Genomic DNA, 21,926 nt, shown 5'->3' with positions numbered 1-21,926 from the left:
AAAAAAAAAAAAAAAAGTAAATTAATTTTTTTTCACATCCCACATTACATTTCTTGACCAGCACAGTCAAGGGTGACAGAGAACTACTCTCTAAGGATTACCTGGGGTCTGAGTCATTTCAGAAGATTACACAGAATTTTCCACAGTTTCTGAAGGTGAAAGCTTTCCAAGACAAAATCTGGTCTATAGCCTTTCAGATGAAGTCAGGCCGACATGTCACAGCTTTGAGCTAAACAGTGTATTCAAGTCCTACTATTTTGCTGTAAGACCCTGGATAAAGTCTTACAATGTGTAATTTATTCTTGGCCCAAGTTTCAATTCTGCTCTGAAGTAAGGTCACAAGAGAGATTTCCACAAATTTTGGTGAATTCTCTTATTTGTAAAGTTCTTCTGGGAAAGAAGTGGAGTAATTTATTCCAGGACTTGATCTACAAAGTCAAGATAAAGTCCACACTTTGTCTACACATATCTCTTTTCCTAAACTCTTATTTTGGTTAGTGTGCCCTTTCATGTAACACCAGTTCTCGGCATGTCAGGATCAAATTCCAGACATGTCGACTTTCCAGACATCAACAGGCCCACAGAAGTCCTTTGTATTGCCTAAATTCAGCTCCCATTAGCCACTGAGAGTCAGGATAACTCTTCATTAGGTATAACAGGTTTTTTTCTTTTAATTTCAATGTAAATCATCACTCTTTATCTTTTAAAAAACTGCCACCATATCCATTTTTTTTTAAAATTTAGTTTTCCACCAGGAGTTCAAATCCCTAAATTTCTTGCTTTTGCAAATCCTTCTCTTGACTCTCCCAAAGGACTTTTTAAAAACGGATTCTTAAGTTCTTCCCCAAGACCACTGGAAAACTCAAAGGTCATTTTTAGATTGACTACTCGAGAGTGGTATACATATTCCCACAATAAAATTATCTAACCCATGACCCTTAACATTGCTTTCAGTAGGCCTTTGGGGAGGAAGCCGCAACAAATCAACCAACTTTAAAATGAAAACTCCTGGAGCTGGAAATGTTCGACACTCATCTTTATAACAGCTCTTAGCGTGGTAATGGAGGGTGAAGGGAAACGTAGCCAAGAAAGGCATCCAGAAAGACACATTAACCAAAGACTGCTGGATGTTTACTAATGTATTTTATGGTCAACTGGTTATCGCGGAGAGCCAAAGAAGGGTCCAGGTGCACCAGGTAACCCTCAGAGCAACCCCTACCGCCGCCGCCGCCGCCGCCGCCGCAGCCAGGGAAGGAAGGGCCAAGCAGGCCGCCGTGCGCACGCGCGGCCCCGGCCTTTGTATTCGGGCCGGGATTTAAAAGACCCCTGCGTGCGCGCGCGCTCGCCAGCCAACCTGCCCCACCGTGAGGGGTGCAAGGGAGGGGTAACGCTGGCCCCGGCATTACCTGCCCGCGTTCTCCGCTTCCATTCCCGGAGGCCGCTGATGCGGACGGCTCCACCTGCCAGGCACACGGGCGACCGGTCTCTGTAGTACGCGTCGTACTCACTGCGGTAAGACAACCCCAGAGACCTGGGCCGGATGGCTGGCAGTACCCGGACAGTGGCTGGACTCAAGCTCCTCCCCCAGGCTTCTGCCCTCCCCCACGGACCCCCTTTCTGCGCTGCACTTCCGCCTCCTCTGAGTCAAATCCCACGCGTACTGACCGTCACGTGATGCAGGACAGCCCAATCACGCTCACCCCCTTTTCGCAGGGCGCCCCAGCTCCGCCGCTTGGCTTTTCGGGAAGGGTGGAGGACCAGACGACTGGGACTAGCAGCCCTCTGCTGACGTCAGCTTTTGTCCCCAGTATTTTCGGGGACTGGTGGACGCGTGGGCTATAGGGTGCTGACCTTTGGGTGCTGTGTATATGGGATGATGACGCTTATCAGCATTATCTAGTCCTTTCCACCCCGAAATTCGCCCCGATTAAAGACTTGCATTATCAGGTAATGAGATGTGAGGGAGAGACTTTGGAAGTGGAAAACCTGGGCGTCGAGGCCACTGTGCCATCTTGGGCCTCAGTTTTCTTATCTGTGAAATGAGGGTGAATGTAAAGCTCTACATAAACCGCTCTCTGCATTAGTTTGGATATGTGAGAATATTAACCTTTGACGTCTACAAGACTAGATCCCATTCGAGCATCACCTCCCATAACCTTACAGACCAACCCCACTTTTACATCTCAGTGGTTCGTAATCTTACAAACTAACCTCTCTTTTATGTCTCAGTGGTTCTTACAGCTGGCTTTTGTTTTATTAGTTCTCCATTTCTGTCACTGGTGTTTGTACTTTATTAAGGAACTCTTAATGGAATAGGCTTCTGGGTTTTTCTAGTTTGCAGTATGATAAAAAACGTGACTGCTGTCTTTGTTAGGTTTCCTGAGTTCATGCATATAGTAACAGGTGGTTACAGCCACAGAAGTTTATTTCTCACTCACGTGACCTGTGAGCTGGGAGATGACTGTGGCTCTGTGCTCCATGAATTTCCTTCATTCTAGGATCCAGGAAAAGGCTCTCGTGAGTAAATAAAGATTAATTTGTAGTATATCAATTATTTAAAGTTTAAGTGAAACTTTTAAAACAGTACAGAACTTTTATGAATACCCTGTCCATTAGTAGATACTACTCAGAACCTGGCACATGGTAAATATTCAATGAATATATGTTGAATGAACGAAAAAAAGCCCATCCTCTCTGATTTTGCCAATGGCTCAGGACCGTCGTCTAGAAAAGTCTTATATCAGGTGGCTTGTCTCAGTTATTTCAGGGAGAGAATTCTGGTGACTGAGTGTGTGTGAAGAGAGCAAACTTTTCTCAGGTTGTCTGCACTTGGGGACTTACCTTGGGCAGCAAGGGCTTCCCTCACTGTGGGTTGCTGTGCTTCTGGGTCCTGCCAACTCCACTCATAACCTCAAGAGACCAGGGTCCTCTGCTCAATCTTGCATAGCAAAAGAAAGTTTATGGGAGGAGGCCGGGCGTGGTGGCTCATGCCTGTAATCCCAGCACTTTGGGAGACTGAGGTGGGTGGATCACCTGAGGTCAGGAGTTCGAGACCCACCTGGCCAACATGTCGAAACCCCATCTCTGCACCTGTAGTCCCAGCTACTCGGGAGGCTGAGGTGGGAGAATCACTTGAACTCGGGAGGCAGAGGTTGCAGTGAGCCGAGATTGAACCACTGCACTCCAGCCTGGGCTACAGAGTGAGACTCCGTCTCAAAAAAAAAAAAAAAAAAAGCTTATGGGAGGAGACACTGAACCTGAAAATGGTGAAGCAGTTGCAGCAAACTGGCTTTTATCCCATCAGTGTCTCTCTCTCTCAACATCCTGCATCTGAGTCTGGAAGACAAACTTTTTCTGCTTGTGAGCCTGGCCCACCAGAGCTGGGGAAGCCTGGGAGATGTGTTACTCTCTTATCTTTGCCATTTGTGCCTCTACTTCAGGAGAGACTTTGTATGATAGGACAGATGATAGGACAGCTGCAAAAGACAAGCCAAGTCACTTTAGCTTGTTTCCCTTTCTCCTCTTCCTAATGCCTCCTCTCCCTTTCAGGAACCTAGTGAGCTTGCTTCCCCAGTAGCTAATGTTATGCCAGTTAGTTACATCTTACTGTCAACAGGGCTTGCTACTGGGTAGGGTTTGTCCAATAGTAGATTTTCATCCATAAGTGGGTACCAGGGTCCTTACTGCATATGAGGGCTTTTGAGACCAGTACAAGAATTGGTGCTAAAGACAGCAGTTATATTCAGAATAATGATGATGATGATGATGATGGTAGTAATTATAGCAGTTAACATTTATTGACTGTTTAATATGTGCCATGGACTGCTGTAAGTACTTTGTCTATATTAATTCATTTAATCCTTAGGATTAAATGTGAGTCAAGGTTGTGTCTTTGTTTGGGCTGCTATAATAAAATCCCAAAAACTGGGTGGCTTTATAGACAATGCACATTTATGTCTCAGAGTTCTGGAGGCTGGGAAGTTCAAGATCGGGGTGCCTGAAGATTCAGTGTCTGGTGAGAGGACCCACTTGCTGGTTGATAGGTGGTACCTTCTAGCTGTGTCTTCACGTGGTGGAAGGGAAGAGGCAGTTTCTCTGGGCCTCTTTTATAAGGGCGCTAATCACATTCACGAGAGCTGTGTCCTTCTGACCCAACCACTTCCCAAAGACTTCACCTAATAGCATCACGTTGGTGATTAGGTGTCAACATAGGAATTTGGTGGTGGGGGACGGGACATAAACATTCAGTGCATTGTATATAGTTCAAGTCCAAAAGCTGTCTGCTAGAGAATTCCGGCTTGCCCTGGGGAGGTCAGTTTTTTGTTTTATTTACACCTTCAACTGATTGGATGAGGCCCACCCACATTTTGGAAGGCAATCGGCTTTACTCAAAGTCTACCCAATTAAATGTTAAATCTCATCCAAAAACACTCTCACAGAAACCAAAATGTTTGACCATACATCTAAGCATAATTGCCCAGCCAACTGGACTCCTAAAATTAATAGGTAGCTATTATTATTATCAACATTTTACAGGCAAAGAAACTGACATACAGAGAGGTTAAGTAACTTGAGCAAGGTCACACAGCTATTAAGTGGCAGAGTCAAGATTATTATTGCCAGGGCAGTGTGGCACCAGAGTCCACTCTCTCAGGGCTCTTTGGGAGCCTTGGCAGAGTGTGAGGAGGCAGAAAGACTTTAGGCAGAAGGATATTCAGAACCTAAAGAGTCACCGAACATTGATAGCACTAAGTACCAAATAAAACAAGAAAGCTTTCAAATCAATTACCTCAGCTTCCACCTTAAGAATTAGAGAATGAAGAGTAACTGAAACTCCACATAAGCAAAAGAAAGGAAATGATGAATATTTAGTGTAAAACAATGAAATATTGGGAGGCCGAGGTGGGTGGATCACCTGAGGTTGGGAGTTCGAGACCAGCCTGACCAAAATAGAGAAACCCTGTCTCTACTAAAAAAATACAAAATTAGCCTGGTGTGGTGGCGCATGCCTGTAATCCCGGTTACTCAGGAGGCTGAGGCAGGAGAATTGCTTGAACCCCGGAGGTGGAGGTAGAAGTGAGCTGAGATTGCGCCTTGCACTCCAGCCTGGGCAACATGAGTGAAACTCCGTGTCAGAAACAAACAAACAAACAAAAAAAAAACAACAATGAAATAGAAAACAAAAACGAGAAAAATCAGTGCCACTAAAGCTTGTATGTTGAGAAGATCAATAACATTGATAAACCTCTAGTCAGGCTTAATAGAAAAAAGGAGACACAATACTATGAAAATGAAAGAAGTTACATAATTACAGATTCTATGTATATTAAAAGGATCATAGGAATATTTTGGCAATTATATTTTATAACTTCAGCAACTTTGATGAAGTGGATGAATTCCCTAAGATACAAACTATCAAAGTTCACTCAAGAATAGATAACCTACATAACCCTATATTTACTAAAGAAATTCAGTTTTGTTATGGTTTTGACGGTCATCCCTTCCAAATCTCATGTTGAATTGTAATACCCAGTGTTGGAGGTGGGGCCTAGTGGGAAGTGTTTGGATCGTAGGGGCAGATTTTTTGTGAATGGCTTAGCACCTTCCCCTTGGTGATGGGAGAGTTCTCTGAGTTCACACTAGATCTGGTTGTTTAAAAGTGTGTGGCATGCCAGGCGCGGTGGCTCATGCCTGTAATCCCAGCACTTTGGGAGGCCAAGGCAGGTAGATCACTTGAGGTCAGGAGTTCGAGACCAGCCTGGCCAACATGGCGAAACCCCATCTCTACTAAAAATACAAAATTGCTGGGTGCACTGGCCCACGCCTATGATCCCAGCACTTTGGGAGGCGAAGGTGGGTGGATCACGAGGTCATGAGTTCAATACCAGCCTGGCCAAGATGGTGAAACCTCGTCTCTACTAAAAATACAAAAATTAGCCAGGCATGGTGGCAGATGCCTGTAATCCCAGCTACTCGGGAGGCTGAGGCAGGGAATTGCTTGAACCCACCGGGGAGCTGGAGGTTGCAGTGAGCCAACATCGCACCACTACACTCCAGCCTGGGTGACAGAGTGAGACTCCATCTTGTAAATAAATAAATAAATTAATAAATGTAAAAATACAAAATTAGCCGGGTGTGGTGGCGTGCGCCTGTAATCCCAGCTACTCGGGAGGCTGAGGCAGGAGAATCGCTTGAACCTGGAGGGTGGTGGTTGCAGTGAGATTGCACCACTGCACTTCAGCCTGGGCAACAGAGCAAGACTCCGTCTCAAAAAAAAAAAGTGTGTGGCACCTCCCCACTCTCTCTTGCTTCCATTCTCGCCTTGTGATATGCCTGTTCCCCCTTCACCTTCTGCTGTGGCTAGAAGCTTCCTGAGGCCCTCACCAGGAGCAGATTCTGGCACCATGCTTCCTGTAGAGCCTGCAGAACTGTGAGCCAAATAAACCTCTTTTCTTTATAAATTGCCCTACCTCAGATATTTGTAGCAATGCAAGAATGGACTAACACAAATTTGTAGTTAAAAACCTTCCTACAACGAAAACGCCAGGCCCAACTGGGTTCACCAGTGAATTATAGCAGACGATTAAGGAAGAAATAAAACCAATCCTGTCAAGATCTTCCAGAATATTGAAGAAAAAGGAACATTTTCCAACTCATTCTATAAGGGCAACATTACCTCATTACCAAAAGTAGAAAAATGTGGCAAGAAAAGAAGCAATAGGCCAATACTATCATGAATATAATTCTGAACAAAATTTATCAAATTGAATTCAACTATATATATATATATATATATTCCAATAATATATAAAAAACAAAATTAACCAGGTAGAGTTCATCTGAGTAATACAAAATTGGTTCAACATTTGAAAATCAGTCTGTATAATTCATCACATTAACACATTTTTTAAAAAGTGTGATTATCTTCATAGATGTGGTTTAAGCATTTGACAAAATCCAACATTCATTTGCAATGAAAACTTTTAGCAGGCCGGGCACGGTGGCTCATGCCTGTGATCCCAGCACTTAGGGAGGCTGAGGCGGGCAGATCATGAGGTCAGGAGATTGAGGCCATCTTGGCTAACACAGTGAAACCCCATCTCGACTAAAAATACAAAAAAAAATTAGCCGGGTGTGGTGGCGGCGCCTGTAGTTCCAGCTACTTGGGAGGCTGAGGCCGGAGAATGGTGCGAATCTGGGAGACGGAGCTTGGAGTGAGCCGAGATTGCACCACTGCACTCCAGCCTGGGCGACAGAGTGAGACTCCGTCTCAAAAAAAAAATTAGTAATGTAGAAACAGAACTGGGAACTCCTTGTGAACTTCCTCAAGATAGATAAGTGACAGCTATTTAAAAAAAAAAAAAAAAAAAAAGCCCGTCTTTATTCATTGCTCAAGTGCTGGTTTATGTAGAAAATCCTGTGGAACCTACAAAAAACCTGGTACAACTAATAAGTGAGATTCGCAAGGTTGCAAGATAAAATATCAGTGTAGGAAGATCAATTGTAGTTTATGTACTAACAACAAACAATTAGAAAAAATACCATTCACAATAGCATCAACAAGATGAAATATTTAAGGATAGAGCTGACAAAAGATATGCAAGACTTGTATCATAAAAAGTGAAAAGCATTGCTGATAGAAATTGGGTAAGAACTAAATAAGTACATGGATATGTTGTATTCATGGATCAGAAGACCAAATATTGTGAAGATGTTTAAAGATTCAATATAATGCTAACCATCATCCAGGTAAGCGTTTTTGGGTAGAAATTGACAAAATGATTCTAAAATTTATATGGAAATGCAAAGATCTAGAATAGCCAAAGCTGGGAGAGCTAATACTGCTTGACTTAAGAATTATTATAAGGCTACTGTAATCAAGACAGTGTTGGCCGGGTGCAGTGGCTAATGCCTGTAACCCCAGCACTTTGGGAGGCTGAGGCAGGCGGATCACCCAAGGCCAGAAGTTTGACAACAGCCTGGCCAACATGGTGAAACCCTGTCTCTGCTAAAACATATAAAAATTAGCCGGACATGGTGGCACATGCCTGTAGTCCCAGCTACTCAGGAGGCTGGGATGGGAGAAGAGCTTGAACCCGGGAGGTGGAGGTTGCAGTGAGCCGAGATCCAGCCTGGGCAACAGAATGATTCCTTGTCTCAAAAAAAAAAAAAAAAAAAAAAAAAAGAAGAAGACAGTGTAGTATTGGCATCAAGAAAGATAAATATATCAGTGCAACAGAAACAGAATAAAGTCCAGAAATAGATACATACATACATGGATAAGTGATGAACTGATTTTCAACTAAGCTTCAAATGCAGTTCAGATATCTATATGCAAAAACAAAACAAAGTTGTACCCATGACGCAGGGCAGGCAAGCCCTTAGGCCAGGAGTGTTCACCCAGGAAATAAATAATGCAAGAGTGAGCTGATGATGGAAGAAAACAGTTTTATTGAGGCAGCAGTGTTACAACTCCAAGACTGCTCCTGCAAAGCAAGGCTGCCCCATAGACAGTGTGCTCAGAGTAGCAGCTCAGAGGCAGTTCTCAGTCATATTTATACCCACTTCTAATTATATGCAAATCAAGGGGCTGAGAATGCAGAAATTTCTAGAAAAAGGGAGGTAACTTTTGGATCTGTACCATGGAAAGGAGTGGTAGTGTCTGGGTGTTGCCATGACAAAACTAAACTGACATGGCACATTAGTTGGTGTGTTTTATGGAGAAGAGCTTCCACGTCTTCCCTATTGTAGCTGCTTCTCAATCCGGTCCTATATCCAAGCTCCACCTTGGGAGTCAAGTGCCGCCTCCTGCCTCACCTATACCTCACACCATACAAAAAAACAGAATGGATCATGGACTTAAATGTAAAAGCTGTAAAACTTCTAGACGAAAATATAGAAGACAGTATTTATGACCCTGGGTTATATTTTTAAATATAATACAAAAGGGAAAATTGATAAATTGTACTTCATTAAAATTAAACACTTCTCTCAAAAATTAATAAAAAGCAATAAACTGGGAGAAAATATTTGCAGATCATATCTGATAAAGGACTTGTGTCCAGAACATATAAAAGAACACTCAAAACCCATAAGAAAACAACTCAGTTTTAAAAATGGGCAAAAGATTTGAGCAGATGAATCACCAAAGAAAATAGAAGCACAAGAAAATAGGGTCATTTGTCGTTTAACAACAAGATATATTCTGAGAAATGTCACTAGGTGATTTTGTCATTGTAAGAATATTATAGAGTGTACTTCCACAAATCTAGATGGTGCAGCCTACTATATACCTAGGCTATATTGTGTGGCCTGTGGTTCCTAGGCTACAAACCTGTTCAGCATGTTACTATAGTGAATACTGTAGGCAATTGTAACACAATGTTAAGTATGTATCTAAACTTAGAAAAGGTACAGTAAAAATACAGTATTAGTCCTGGCATGGTGGCTCACGCCTGTAATCCCAGCACTTTGGGAGGCCGAGGCATGTGGATCACCTGAGCTCAGGAGTTTGAGACCACTCTGGGCATCATGGTGAAACCCATCTTTACTAAAATACAGAGAAAACTTAGCTGGGTGCAGTGGCGGGCGCCTGTAGTCCCAGCTACTTGGGAGGCTGAGGCAGGAGAATCGCTTGAACCTGGCAAGCAGAGGTTGCAGTGAGCCGAGATTGAACCACTGCACTCCAGCCTGGGCGACAGAGCAAGACTCTGTCTCAACAACAACAACAACAACAACAAAAAACCAAACCAAACAGTATTAAAGATAAAAAATGTAGCAGGCACTTACCATGAATAGAGCTTGCAGGACTCCTTGTTGCTCTGGGTGAGTCAGTGAGTGAATGCGAAGGTCTAGGACATTACTGTACACTACTGTAGACTTTATAAACACTGTACACCTAGGTTACACTAAGTTTATTAAAAAGTAGTTTTCTTCAATAATATGTTAACCTTAGCTTTCTGTAACTTTATAAACTTTATAAATTTTAAACTTTTGACCTTTTGTAATAACACTTAGCTTAAAACACATTGTACAGCTATAAAACATTTCTTATATCCTTATTCTATAAGGCTTTTTTCTGTTTTAATTTTTTTTTTTCTTTTAAAATTTTGTGAAAACTAAGACACAAACACACACATTAGCCTAGGCCTACACAGGGTCAAGATCATCAATATCACTGTCTTCCACCTCCACATCATGTCCCACTGGAAGGTCTTCAAGGGCAGTAACCCACAAGGAGTCGTCATCTCCTCTGATAACAATGCTTTCTGGAGTACCTTCTGAAGGATCCGGTTGAGGCTGTTTTACAGTTAACTTTTTTTTTTTTTAAAGAATAAAAAGAGTACACTGTAAGATAAGCATAAAAGTATAGTAAATAGATATATTAGTAACAAGATTTATTATCAAGTATTATGTAGTGTACATAATTGTATGTGGTATACTTTTAGATGACTGCAGCATGGTGTGTTTACACCAGCGTCACCATGAACACATGGTGTTTGACAGTTATGATGTCATTAGGCTATGGGATTTTTTCAGGTTCATTGTAATTTTATGGGGCCATCGGTCATGTATGTGGTCCATTGACTGAAATGTTGTTATGCAGCATATGACTATCAACACATGAATGTCTGTGATCCATTTAAAATTTTAATATGGTGTGAGGTATGTGTCCAAGGATTTTATGTTTTGTGGTTTTTTTTCGCATATGAAAATATTTGAATCATCAGTCATGAGGGAAATGTAAATTAAAACCAAAATGAAAAACCATTACCCACATATTAGAATAGCTAAAATAAAAAAGACTGACTAGAGCAAATATTGGAGAAGATTTGAAGGAACTGGATAGGGATGTCTCATATGTTTCATACACTGCTGATGGGAATGTAAAATTGTACAGCTCGGCTAGGTGTGATGGCTCATGCTTGTAATCTCAGTACTTTGGGAAGCCTAGGTTGGTGGATCACATGAGGTCAGGAGTTCTGAGACCACCCTGGCCTGCATGGTGAAACCCCGTCTCTACTAAAAATTATACCAATTAGCCAGGTATGGTGGCACCTGCCTGTAATTCCAGATACTCAGGAGACTGACGTAGGAGAATCGCTTGAACTCAGGAGCCAAGATCATGCCACTGCACTGTATCCTGGGCGACAGAGCAAGACTGTTTGAGAATGAATGAATGAATGAATGAATAGCCGGCATGGTGGCTCATTCTTGTAATCCCAGCACTTTGGGAGGCCAAGGCAGGTGCATCACCTGAGGTCAGGAGTTCAAGACCAGCCTGGACAACATGGTGAAACCCCGTCTCTACTAAAAATAATTTAGCTGGGCATGGTGGCATGTGCCTGTAATCTCAGCTACTTGGGAGGCGGAGGCAAAAGAATCACTGGAACCAGGAAGGCAGAGGGTGCAGTGAGCCAAGTTTCTGCCACTGCACTCCAGCCTGGTGACAGAGCAAAACTCTGTCTCAAAAAAATAAATAAAATAAAAAATAAAAATAAATAATAAATTTGTATAGCTGCTTTGGAAATTCATTTAGCAATTTCTTTTTTTTTAAATTAATTTTTTTTTTTTGAGACGGACTCTTGCTCTGTCGTCTAGGCTGGAGTACAGTGGCACTATGTCAGTTCACTGCAACCTCCACCTCCTGGGTTCAAGCAATTCTCCTGCCTCAGGCTCCTAAGTAGCTGGGACTACAGGCGCACACCACTACACCTGGCCAATTTTTGTATTTTAGTAGAGATGGGGTTTTACCGTGTTGCCCAGGCTGGTCTCAAACTCCTGAGCTCAGACAGTTCTCCCTCCTCGGCCTCCCAAAATGCTAGGATTTTAGGCGTGAGCCACCGCACCTGGCCTGGCAATTTCTTAAAAAGTTAAATATATACCTTCCATATGCTCTAGTAATTCTTCTCCTAGAGATGTACCTAATAAAAATGGAAGCCCATGTTATCAGAAAGACTTCTATACCAGTCTTTCTCATATACAACCAGTGTCAACCTAAAATAACCAAAAGGGTCAGAAGCTAACTTAAAGAGGGTATATTCAAGCACAAAGAGTAAGAATGGACCACCTGGAAACACCAACTCCAAAGGAATGGAGTCAGCGTTCTGAAGTAAGAAAGTTAAGATTTCATTTGTATAGGCATAGACAGGAGTTTTTAGCAGGATTTCAACACTTTTCATACAAGATTGGCACAAAGTTACAGAAATTTGGTTGGTTATACGCAGTGTTTCTTTTTGGGAAAGGGTGCATTTAACATTTTTTACAGAGGGTGTAATACTCATGGGTTTTCTGTTATCTGGTCTCAGCAAAGCAGGACAATAAAGGGCAAATTAATCATAACAAGGGTCATTAAGAAGGCAGGAGGTTTTGTCACTGTCATTTTCTCTAGTCATTGTATAGAACAAGAAAAGAATGTGAGTTAATATATAATCTGAGAACAGAAGTTGTAACCATATGTACTCAGATTAGTCACATCTCTCTCAAGGCTTAACAGTATTTTTTTTAGGTTCCAACATCTTTTAAATTTTAGTTATTTACACACCAACTAGAAACCAAAATGTTTACCAGTAATTGAATAGATAAACCAATTATAGTCTAAACCCACCTAGCAATAAAAAGGAGTGAACTACTAAGACATGCAACAATATGGATGAATCTCAAAAAACTGAGCTGCAAGAAATAAGCAACACAAAAAATAGTACATACTGTATAATTCTATTTATGTAACATTCCAGAAAATGCAAACTAACTTATAGTGACAGAAAACAGATCTGTGATTACCCAGGGAAATAAGGCCGTGGAGGAGGGAGGAAGTAGAAAGAAGCACTAAGAAGCACTGAGGGTTTGGGTGTGTTCATAATCTTCATTATGGTAATGGTCTCACATGTCAAACATCAAATTGTATACTTTAAATATGTACAGTTTATCATATGTCAAATATACCTCTATAAAGCTCTTTAAAAATATGAGTATTGTGATTTATCATACATACAACTTTAATCCTTCAGAATTTAGCCTTGCACTAACTTTTTTTTTTTTTTTTTGAGACAGAGTCTTGCTCTGTTGCCCAGGCTGGAGTGCAGTGGCGCGATCTCAGCTCACTGCAACCTCCACCTCCTGGGTTCAAGTGAGTCCCCTGCCTCAGTCTCCCGAGTAGCTGGAATCACAGGTGCCTGCTACCACGCCCAGCTAATTTTTTTGTGTGTATATGTACATATATATGTTTTTAAATATATATATATTTTAGTAGAGATGGGGTCTTGCCATCTTGCCATGTTGGCCAGGCTGGTCTCAAACTTCAGGCCTCAAGTGATCCGCCTGCCTTGGCCTCCCAAAATGTTGGGATTACAGGCTCAAGCCACCGTCCCTGGCCCTTGCACTAACCTTTTACTTAAAAATCAACCCATAATCAAAACAATCGAAAAATGCCTGGATTATATTATGTCCATTTCAAATTTCCCGTTTCCCAGTAGCACCAGGTCATAAGGCCACAGCTGTCTGGCTGTGGCTCTATTTCGGGTATCAAAAGACGCCAGACACAGGGACAGTGAGTGCCTTTAACTTAACTCACAAGAGGTCACAGGAGGGTGACCTCCCGTAAAAGCACGCAAATGCTCAATGTGTGACTCCACCCCTCCTAAAAAGTGGTAAAGGCGTGCAATTTCCTTTGTGTGCACGAAAGTACAAATGATGTAATAATAGTCCACGGCCTGGCCTTAGACTCCACATCTGCCAGGAAAATTTAACTATAGGGAGAGTGATGGAGGCGCTGGGAGCCGAACGTGTCGGAATTGGTTTAAAAAAAAAAAAAAAAAAAAAAAGTGTCTTTCTCCCGGCGTCCCACTTCCGACTGCGTCATGTACCTGCGCCAGCAGCGCTCTTGCTTTCCTGTCCGGTGCGGTCCCCAGTCACAGTACTTTGGGTCCGGCCGGCTTGCCGTCTGCTTCGTCCGCCCTTACACCCGTTGCCCAGCACCCCTGCAGTTCGCGGTACAGTCTCTTCTAGGGAGCATGTATAGGGCCAGAAGGGAGTGAAGTCCACAGTTCTAGAGGTAGAAGGGGCGCGGGGAAACCACCGGGTGTCGGCCTTCCGCTTGCTGATCAAGAGCTCCCTTTAATGTCGTAGGCCAGCGCCCCTCACTGATAAACGATTGAGACTGGGCCTCGGCCTGGAGGGCGTTCGTCCTCTCCTTGCCCTCAGCTCGTAAAGGAGGAAACCGAGGCGTTGGACTGGGCGAGAACCCAGGTTCCCTGACCGAGCACCTCCCGCACCTCCGCCGCCGTGTGTCTCGTGTCCAGCGCTGGCTGGGGCGCCTAAGCCCTGGCGCGGTGTAGTTGTGAGCGGGAACTTCTGACACTGCCCCTTCCTTCCCCGTCCAGCCTGCCGACCATGCCCGCGGGCGTGCCCATGTCCACCTACCTGAAAATGTTCACAGCCAGCCTCCTGGCCATGTTCGCAGGGGCAGAAGTGGTGCACAGATACTACCGACCGGACCTGGTGAGTGCGGGAGGGCTCATGTTTTATTTTTGAGCCAAATGCACCTCATTTCTTTGTAAATTACCCAGCCTTAAGCATTCCCTTATAGCAATGCAGATGCTCCTGGACCACTCCATTCTCCTCGTGGCAGCAAAAGTGATCTTAAACGAAATTAGGATCACATTTGCTCTGGGCCCAAAACCTTTGGATGGCATCCCATTGCATCTAGGGCAATGCATGGCCTGTGAGGTCTTACACAGTCTGGCCGCTGCCTACCTGTGGCCCATCTGCCACCATTTTACCAGTTCTTTCCCCTGTTAACATTCACACCTGCTTCCTTGCTGTTTCTCCAATTCATCAAACCTGTCCCCATTTCGGGGCCATTCTTTTTCTTATCCTTGGCATGTCCTCTCCCCCACCCCCCAACAACTTGGCTTGGTTTCCTTCTTCAGAACTTCAAGTCTTAGCTCAAGTCTCTCCTCCAGCAATGAGGGTCCTTGGGCTAGCTCCCAAAGATTTCCTCCTCTGTGATTCCGTCTCATCCTTTGTTTCTATAGGGCACTTGTCTGCAGTTCTTTGTCTATTCATTTGTTCTTTGTCAGTTTGCTTCAGTAGAATGTAAGCTCCAGACTGTGTCTCTCTGGTTCAGTCTTGCATCTCAACTGCTTGGAATGTAGCAGACAATAAGTATTTGTCGAATGAAGGATGAGTGAATATAGGCATTCAAAGGAGGGAGAAATATAAATTAATTTTAATAAGCATTCATTGAATTAGGAACTGAAATTAAAGGTTCTTTTCAGGAATTATAGTCTTGGGGAGGTGGAGATGAGAAAGTATGGTGCAGATGATTATAAGAATGTGCTGTTATGCTATAGGTGTGAATAGTGGTTTGGAGCACAGTGTTGGGAGCAGTCATTTCTGTTTGGACTCTGCCTGGACAGGTAACACTTACAGAGAATCAATCAGTAGTGTTTCTTTTTTAAGAAATTTTTATGAAAAATAATTTTTAAAAAATTAGAGACAGGTCTCATTCTGTTGCCCAGGTTGGAGTGCAGTGCTGCAATTAGAGCTCACCACAGCCTCACATTTCTGGGCTCAATCAATCCTCCTGCCTCAGCCTCCTAAGTAGCTGGGATGACAAGTGTGCACCATCACACCTGGCTAATTTTTAAATTTTTTGTACAGACAGGGTCTCAAAATATTGCTCAGGCTGATCTCCAACTCCTGGCTTCAAGAAGTCCTCCCACCTTGGCCTCTGAAAGTGCTGGGATTACAGGTGTGAGCCACTGTGCCTGGCTCCATTTGTATTTGCATTTATGTTGTATTTTTACTTTTTGAGATGGAGTCTCACTCTGTCACCCAGGCTGTGTGTGATCTGATTTCACTGCAACCCCTGCTTTCCGGGTTCAAGCAAATCTCGTGCCTCAGCCTCCTGAGTAGCCAGGATTACAGGCGTACACCACCATGTGTAGCAAATTTTTTGTATTTTTTGGTAGAGATGGTGTTTCACTGTGTTGGCCAGGCTGGTCTTGAACTCCTGGCCTCAAGTGATCCACCCGCCTCTGCCTCCCAAAGTGCTGGGGTTACAGGCGTGAGCCACCGTGCCTGGCCCATTTGTATTTTTAACATCAGTTAATTGTCACTACAATTTTGAGGGTGTAATTCCTATTTTCACATGAGAAACAGGTTGAGAAGAGTGAAGTTGATTTCTCAAAGTCACATAGCTTAATGAGGTGATTGAAGGATCTGAAACCCAAGCTTTCTGTTTGGTATGTCTCTTTTTCGCTCCTGTTCATAAAATAATCCAGTACTCTTGTAAAACATTCAAACTGAGTTCAAGTATGTAGAGTAAAAAGTGAAAATCCCCCCTTCTTATAACCCGCTTTCTCCTGTCTGCTCCCCACACGTAACTACCGTGTCTTGTTTGGTGAATATCCTTCGCCTCTTCTCACCAGTGTTGAATGCCCACTGATACGGATTGGAAATTTGTCCCTTCCAAATTGCACGCCAAAATGTGATCCCCAATGTTGGAAGTAGGGCCTGGTGGGAGGCATTTGGGTCAACGAATCCCTCATGAATGGCTTGGTGCCCTCCCTGTGGTGATGAGTGAGTTCTCACTTTATTAGTTCACGAGAGCTGGTTGTTTAAAAGAGCCTGGCTTGCTCTCTCACTCCCTCTCTTGCCATGTGTTACACCTGCTCCCACTTTGCCTTCTGCCATGAGTTAAAGCTTTCTGAGGCTTCACCAGAAGCTGGACCGATGCTGGTGCCATGCTTGTACAGCCTGCAGAACCACAAGTCAAACCTTTTTTCTTTATAAATTACCCAGCCTCGGGCAATGCAAAATGGACGAATGCACCTGTGCATGCGTATACACACACACACAGTTTGTGGAGTGTTTTTCCTTCATGTGAATAGGAGTTCATGTACACATTTCTCTGCAACTTCCTTGTTTTGGCTACCATCTACATAAATAGACGTTTGTGTATATTAAATCTTTTTAACTATTGCATAGTATTTCATAACTATGACATTTATTTGATCAATCCCTTATTGGCATTTAGGTAGTATGTAGTTTTTGTACAAACAGTGCTGCAGGAGCTCTTTCTTACAACCTCAGAGTGGTTCTCTTTTAAACAGGGTTCTATTGAGCATCAGGGATACCTAGTGGAGACAAAGTGACAAGAACCTTCCACAGTAATGCAGTTTAGTCTATAGCTTGTGCAGGAATAGACATCAGGCAGGCCTTGCAAAAGAAGGAATGCCTGGGATTTGCCCTTGGGAAGTTGACCTTTGATTCACCCATTTCATTATAATTGGGAATGTGCAAGGGTTGTTACAGCAGCTACCTGTACCTTGGGAGGAGATAGAATGAAGCCACAGTCTTTTGAAGGGTCTGAGGCCACCTCAGTTTGATTGGTTGGTGACATTGGCAATGAGGTATCTCTGTAGGAACTTGAAGGCCCAGGTGGCTGGCTGTGTGTTGGAAGCAGTGTGCTTCATTAACATTTATATGTTCTTTACCTATGTCTTTTGGTATTGCTCCAGCAATTACTGTCACTATTGTTAACCACTTTGTTCTTTGTAACAAAGCCGGATCACAAGTCTTTCAGTCTGAGAACTGGAAGGTCTGGGCAGAGTCAAACAGAGGAGACCATGATGACTGCCCAGACTTGTGCTTTAGTGCTGTGTTGGGGAGAACTGCTACAGGTGCCTTGTTTTAGTTGTCCATCTCAGATCATCTGAATAGCAAAGGAGATGACTCTGTTGTAGTTCAGGTTGAAAGCTAGTTGTCTTTAATTCTTCTCTCATACTGTACATATCAGTAGATCCCATTGGATTAACCTGAAAAGTACATCAGATGCAGCCTGCTTCTCACCACCACTGTTGCTACTACCCAATTCAATCCACTGTCAGTCACTTTCACCTGTTGTTGTAATAGCTTCCTGACCTGTCTTCTGCCTTCCACTCTTGCTCTTCTGTGGTCTATTCTCAGCAAAGCTACCATTATCATCTCTGTACACTTGAATGAGGACATGTCACTCTTCTCAGAACTCTCCAATGTCTTCCCATTTCAGAGTGAAAAACCCTGGAGACTTTATCTCCCCACTCCCTTTTTCCTCTGCCCCTTTCTTCCCTTAACCTCCCGTGAATACTTTGTACCAGCTATACTGACAATCTTGCTTCTCCTTGAACATGAAGCCACACTCCTGCCTTAGGTCCTCTGCACCTGTGGTTCCATCTGCCTGAAATGCTCCTAGGTAACTGCATGGCTGGCTCCCTCATCCTGTTTCATGTCTTTGTTCAGAAGTCATCTTCTGAACACCAGTAAGTACACAGAAAGATGCTCAGCACTATTAGCCACCAGAGAAAGGCAAATCAAAACCACAATGAAATACCACTTCATATCCACTACAATGGCTATAGTAAAACAGATAGTAACAAGTGTTGTCAAGGATGTGGAGAAATTGAAAGCCTCACACATTGTTGATGGAAATATAAAATGGTACAGTGGCTTCAGAAAAGTCTGGTAGTTCCTCAAGCAGTTAAACATTAGAGTTTCCATATGACCCAGCAATTACACTTTTAGGTTTATGCCCAATAGATGTGAAAACACATATCCACACAAAAACTTGTATATGAATATTCAGAGCAGTATTATTCATAATATCCAAACGGTAGAAAATCCAAATGCCTATTAGCTGATGAATGGATGGTATATCCATACAATGGAGCATTATTGAGTAATAAAAAATGAAATACTGATACAAGCTACAACATTGATGAACCTTGAAAACATTATGCTACATGAAAGAACACAGAGGACCACATATTATATGATTCAATTTATAGAAAATATCCAGAATAGGCAAATCTATGTAGACAGAAAGAAGACTAATAGTTGTTGTCTATGGCTATGTGGGGGAGGGTTGTATGGAAATGAAAGTGGCTGCTAATAAGTATGGGGTTTCTTTTTGGGGTAATGAAAATGTTCTAAAATGTATTGTGATAGATGCACAACTCTGTGAATACCTTCCTTGAATGCAAGGATTTTGTATTTTTTTGCATAGTGCTTTATGCTTTGCATATAATAGGCACTTAATATTTTTGAATAAATTAATTCCTAACGATTATTTTCTATGCCAGGCACATGGTAGAAAGTCAGTAGATGGTGCAGGAGTGAATTTCCAAATGTGGAAAGTTTTATTCAAAGTTGTGAACCTGTCCATTGATTGCGATGCCAGCTATCCTCTGTGAGTCCTGCAGTACATAATACCGAAGACCTTGCCAGGATGATAGACTCATAAACACAGGGTTAGAAAGGGACTTAGATCAACCAGAGCTTCTCATCATAAAGATCTATCATTGAGTAGCAAGTAGGGGAACTTTTTGTTATTTTTTACTCTTTAAAGTCTTCCAGGTTACATTAAATTGCAGCCTTATTAAGGGTTAGACATTTGTGTTTTTTGTTTTATTTTTTTGCAGACAATACCTGAAATTCCACCAAAGCCTGGAGAACTCAAAACGGAGCTTTTGAGACTGAAAGAAGGAAAACACAAACCTCAAGTTTCTCAACAGGAGGAACTTAAATAACTATGCCAAGAATTCTGTGAATAATAAGTCTTAAATATGTATTTCTTAATTTATTGCATCAAACTACTTGTCCTTAAGCACTTAGTCCAATGCTGACTGCAAAAGGAGATGCTCAGTGGATGTTTAGCCAATACGTTGAAATTTAATTATGGTTTGATTGATATTTCTTGAAAACTGCCAAAGCACATATCATCAGACTCATGAATATGGTTTGAAAGATAGTTAGTCTTGAATATAATTTGAAATAGAATATTTGTAAGTCTACTATATGGGTTGTCTTTATTTCATATAAATTAAAAAATTATTTAAAACTATGAACTAGTTTCATTAATTGAATTTGCTAAGTGGAGTTATTTCTCATTGCTAAACTATTTTCAAATTCTAGATCTCTGCTAACTTCAGTAAATGAACACCAAAGTGGTGAGCTTTGATAATGCATTTTGTGGATACAAAATCATCGCCTCATCACTTTCTAGAATGAAAGGCTGGGGGCATTGCTCACCTTTTGCGTGAAGAAAAGACCCATCCCTTAGGGCCATTTTGTGCTTAAGGGGAGGACAGACCATCACTCAGTGGACCATGTGAATGAATGGATGCAGTGGATGCTTTAGAAGTACCGCATACCTTCCTTTTACACGTACGGAGTAGGTGGCCTGGCTACTGAGGGGAAGAGTCATGATTTGAATCTGAGTCTCCTGTAAGACAATGACTTCATGAAGGTGAAAAATCAGTTTTATGGTTATTAAAATAAAAAATTTACCTCAGGTCAGGTAAAAATGCCATCTTTATTTCATTAAGTGCTGGTTCTAAGTGACTTCCAATAAGATACATTTTCTTCCTGTTTTGAAGTTGATCCCTATTGTGAAAAATATACATTGTAGTGGTCATGGAAATGCGCCATCCAGACTCCCTAAGGAAGCTTGTTGCTTTAGCATCAAGCATGCCAGCAGCTTTCAATGGTCAGCTTCTGGAAGGATTGCCTCAGCAGTGGTGGCCTTGCTCAAAGCCATGCCTCCTGAAGGGGCCCAAATCCAATGACTGTTGGAGGTGAGAATAGAAAGCCCTGGCCACTTCAGCACATGAGTGGTGGGCAACTCTGATGGGCCCACCACAACTCCCTGTGGGGTTTATGGACACTGTCTTCGGATCTACGTTGCAGCTCAACTTCTCCCTCAGCTCGGTCCCGTTTCCTTTCTCAGGTGTTGATCAAAGGGTGCGCTTTCATAGACCCTGTGCTAGACTGCACCCCAGTGTTTCTTGGAGAACCAAATCTGTAACGTATATGCATTAAAAATTAAAAGCAGTACTGTATTATCCCCTAATAATGATGTTTTTTTAACTTAAAAGGCCGAGATAGACCAGTTGCGACCTGTTTGGTAATTAAATTAGGCCAGTTAAACAGTTTTTGTGCAAGATAGGTATGATTGAGCTGTTTATTTTTATCAAAAACTGAAGGAGTATGATGCTTTCCTGCTAGGAGCAACAGAAATTTAGTAATTGTAGGATTCCGAGGAGCAAGTGTCAGATAACACTAATTCAATGTGATCTGATGGCTTTGATTTCTACAAGTATATCATAGCAGTATTAACAATGGTAATGCATAGTGGCCCCAAAATGGGAAACATTACAAGTAGCAATCAATATAAGCCTGTATCATGAAAGGAAGCTATATATACCTTAATTACAGCATGTTTCTGTAACTGAGCTGCCATTCTACTATAAAGGAAAAAGGGTGGTTTTCAGAAGACATGTACTCAAGTAGGGAAGCTGGTAATAATAATTGCAAACTGATTCTAGAAAATACCTTAAGGTAGGGGTGGGGAAGCATGAACAGAAAATAAGTCCATAGAGGAGTACTAGATCATCAGAAAAACTGTAAAGTCTCTAATGAAACTTTGTAGCACATAAATTAATTCCTGCAAAATTTTCTAATACACACATGATCCTTGAATATACAGCTAAGACATCTCTAGCCCACAGTAAAAACAACAAAAACTTAAGACTACCTTTTCAGTTGGCTCTAACAGACTAGTGAAATTAAAAATTGTTTCATAAACGAGTACATTTCAAAATAAAAGTCAATGTGGATTTTCACTCAATGCCAGTAGTTATCTCTGGTAGGATTATGGGTGATTTTTTTTCAAAGACAGCATTTTTTTTTTTAAGTTTAGATTTACAGAAAAACCATCATCAGTAGAATTCCCATATACCCCACGCTGTTTGTATGAATGTTGTCATCTTAAGCTACCATGCTATGTCAGTTAAGAAACCAGTATTGGGGGCCAGGTGTGGTGGCCCAACACTTTGGGAGGCCAAGGTGGGCAGATCATTTGAGGTTCAAGACCAGCCTGGCCA

At 42.3% G+C, this 21,926-nt stretch overlaps 2 protein-coding genes across 5 annotated transcripts in view; one reads left to right on the top strand and one right to left on the bottom strand.

Annotated features, from left to right (window-relative positions):
- The window catches only part of TDG (thymine DNA glycosylase), a 23,291-nt gene extending 21,629 nt beyond the window's left edge, over positions 1-1,662 (bottom strand). The window contains 1 exon segment of the mRNA XM_017895302.1: positions 1,407-1,662. Within this exon segment, the coding sequence (XP_017750791.1) occupies positions 1,407-1,429 (23 nt within the window). The 5' untranslated portion in view covers positions 1,430-1,662.
- UQCC6 (ubiquinol-cytochrome c reductase complex assembly factor 6) lies at positions 1,278-21,071 on the top strand. Of its 4 annotated transcripts, none has more exons than XM_017895305.1 (3): positions 1,278-1,512; positions 14,382-14,499; positions 19,464-21,071. In XM_017895305.1, the coding sequence occupies exons 2-3, from the start codon at positions 14,392-14,394 to the stop codon at positions 19,569-19,571; spliced, it is 216 nt and encodes a 71-aa protein (XP_017750794.1). In that variant the 5' UTR covers positions 1,278-1,512; positions 14,382-14,391; the 3' UTR covers positions 19,572-21,071. The 4 variants fall into 4 exon arrangements, with proteins under 4 accessions (XP_017750794.1, XP_017750795.1, XP_017750792.1 ...); XM_017895306.1 differs by lacking the exon at positions 1,278-1,512 and adding an exon at positions 1,754-1,947; XM_017895303.1 differs by lacking the exon at positions 1,278-1,512 and adding an exon at positions 13,864-13,991.
- The last annotated feature ends 855 nt before the right edge of the window (positions 21,072-21,926 follow it).

This window comes from Rhinopithecus bieti, unplaced genomic scaffold, assembly GCF_001698545.2.
Source record: "Rhinopithecus bieti isolate Rb0 unplaced genomic scaffold, ASM169854v2 scaffold_24306, whole genome shotgun sequence".
Taxonomy (NCBI): Eukaryota; Metazoa; Chordata; class Mammalia; order Primates; family Cercopithecidae; genus Rhinopithecus; species Rhinopithecus bieti.
The sequence above is the reverse complement of the archived record's forward strand: the minus strand, read 5'-3'. Positions and strand labels throughout refer to the sequence as shown.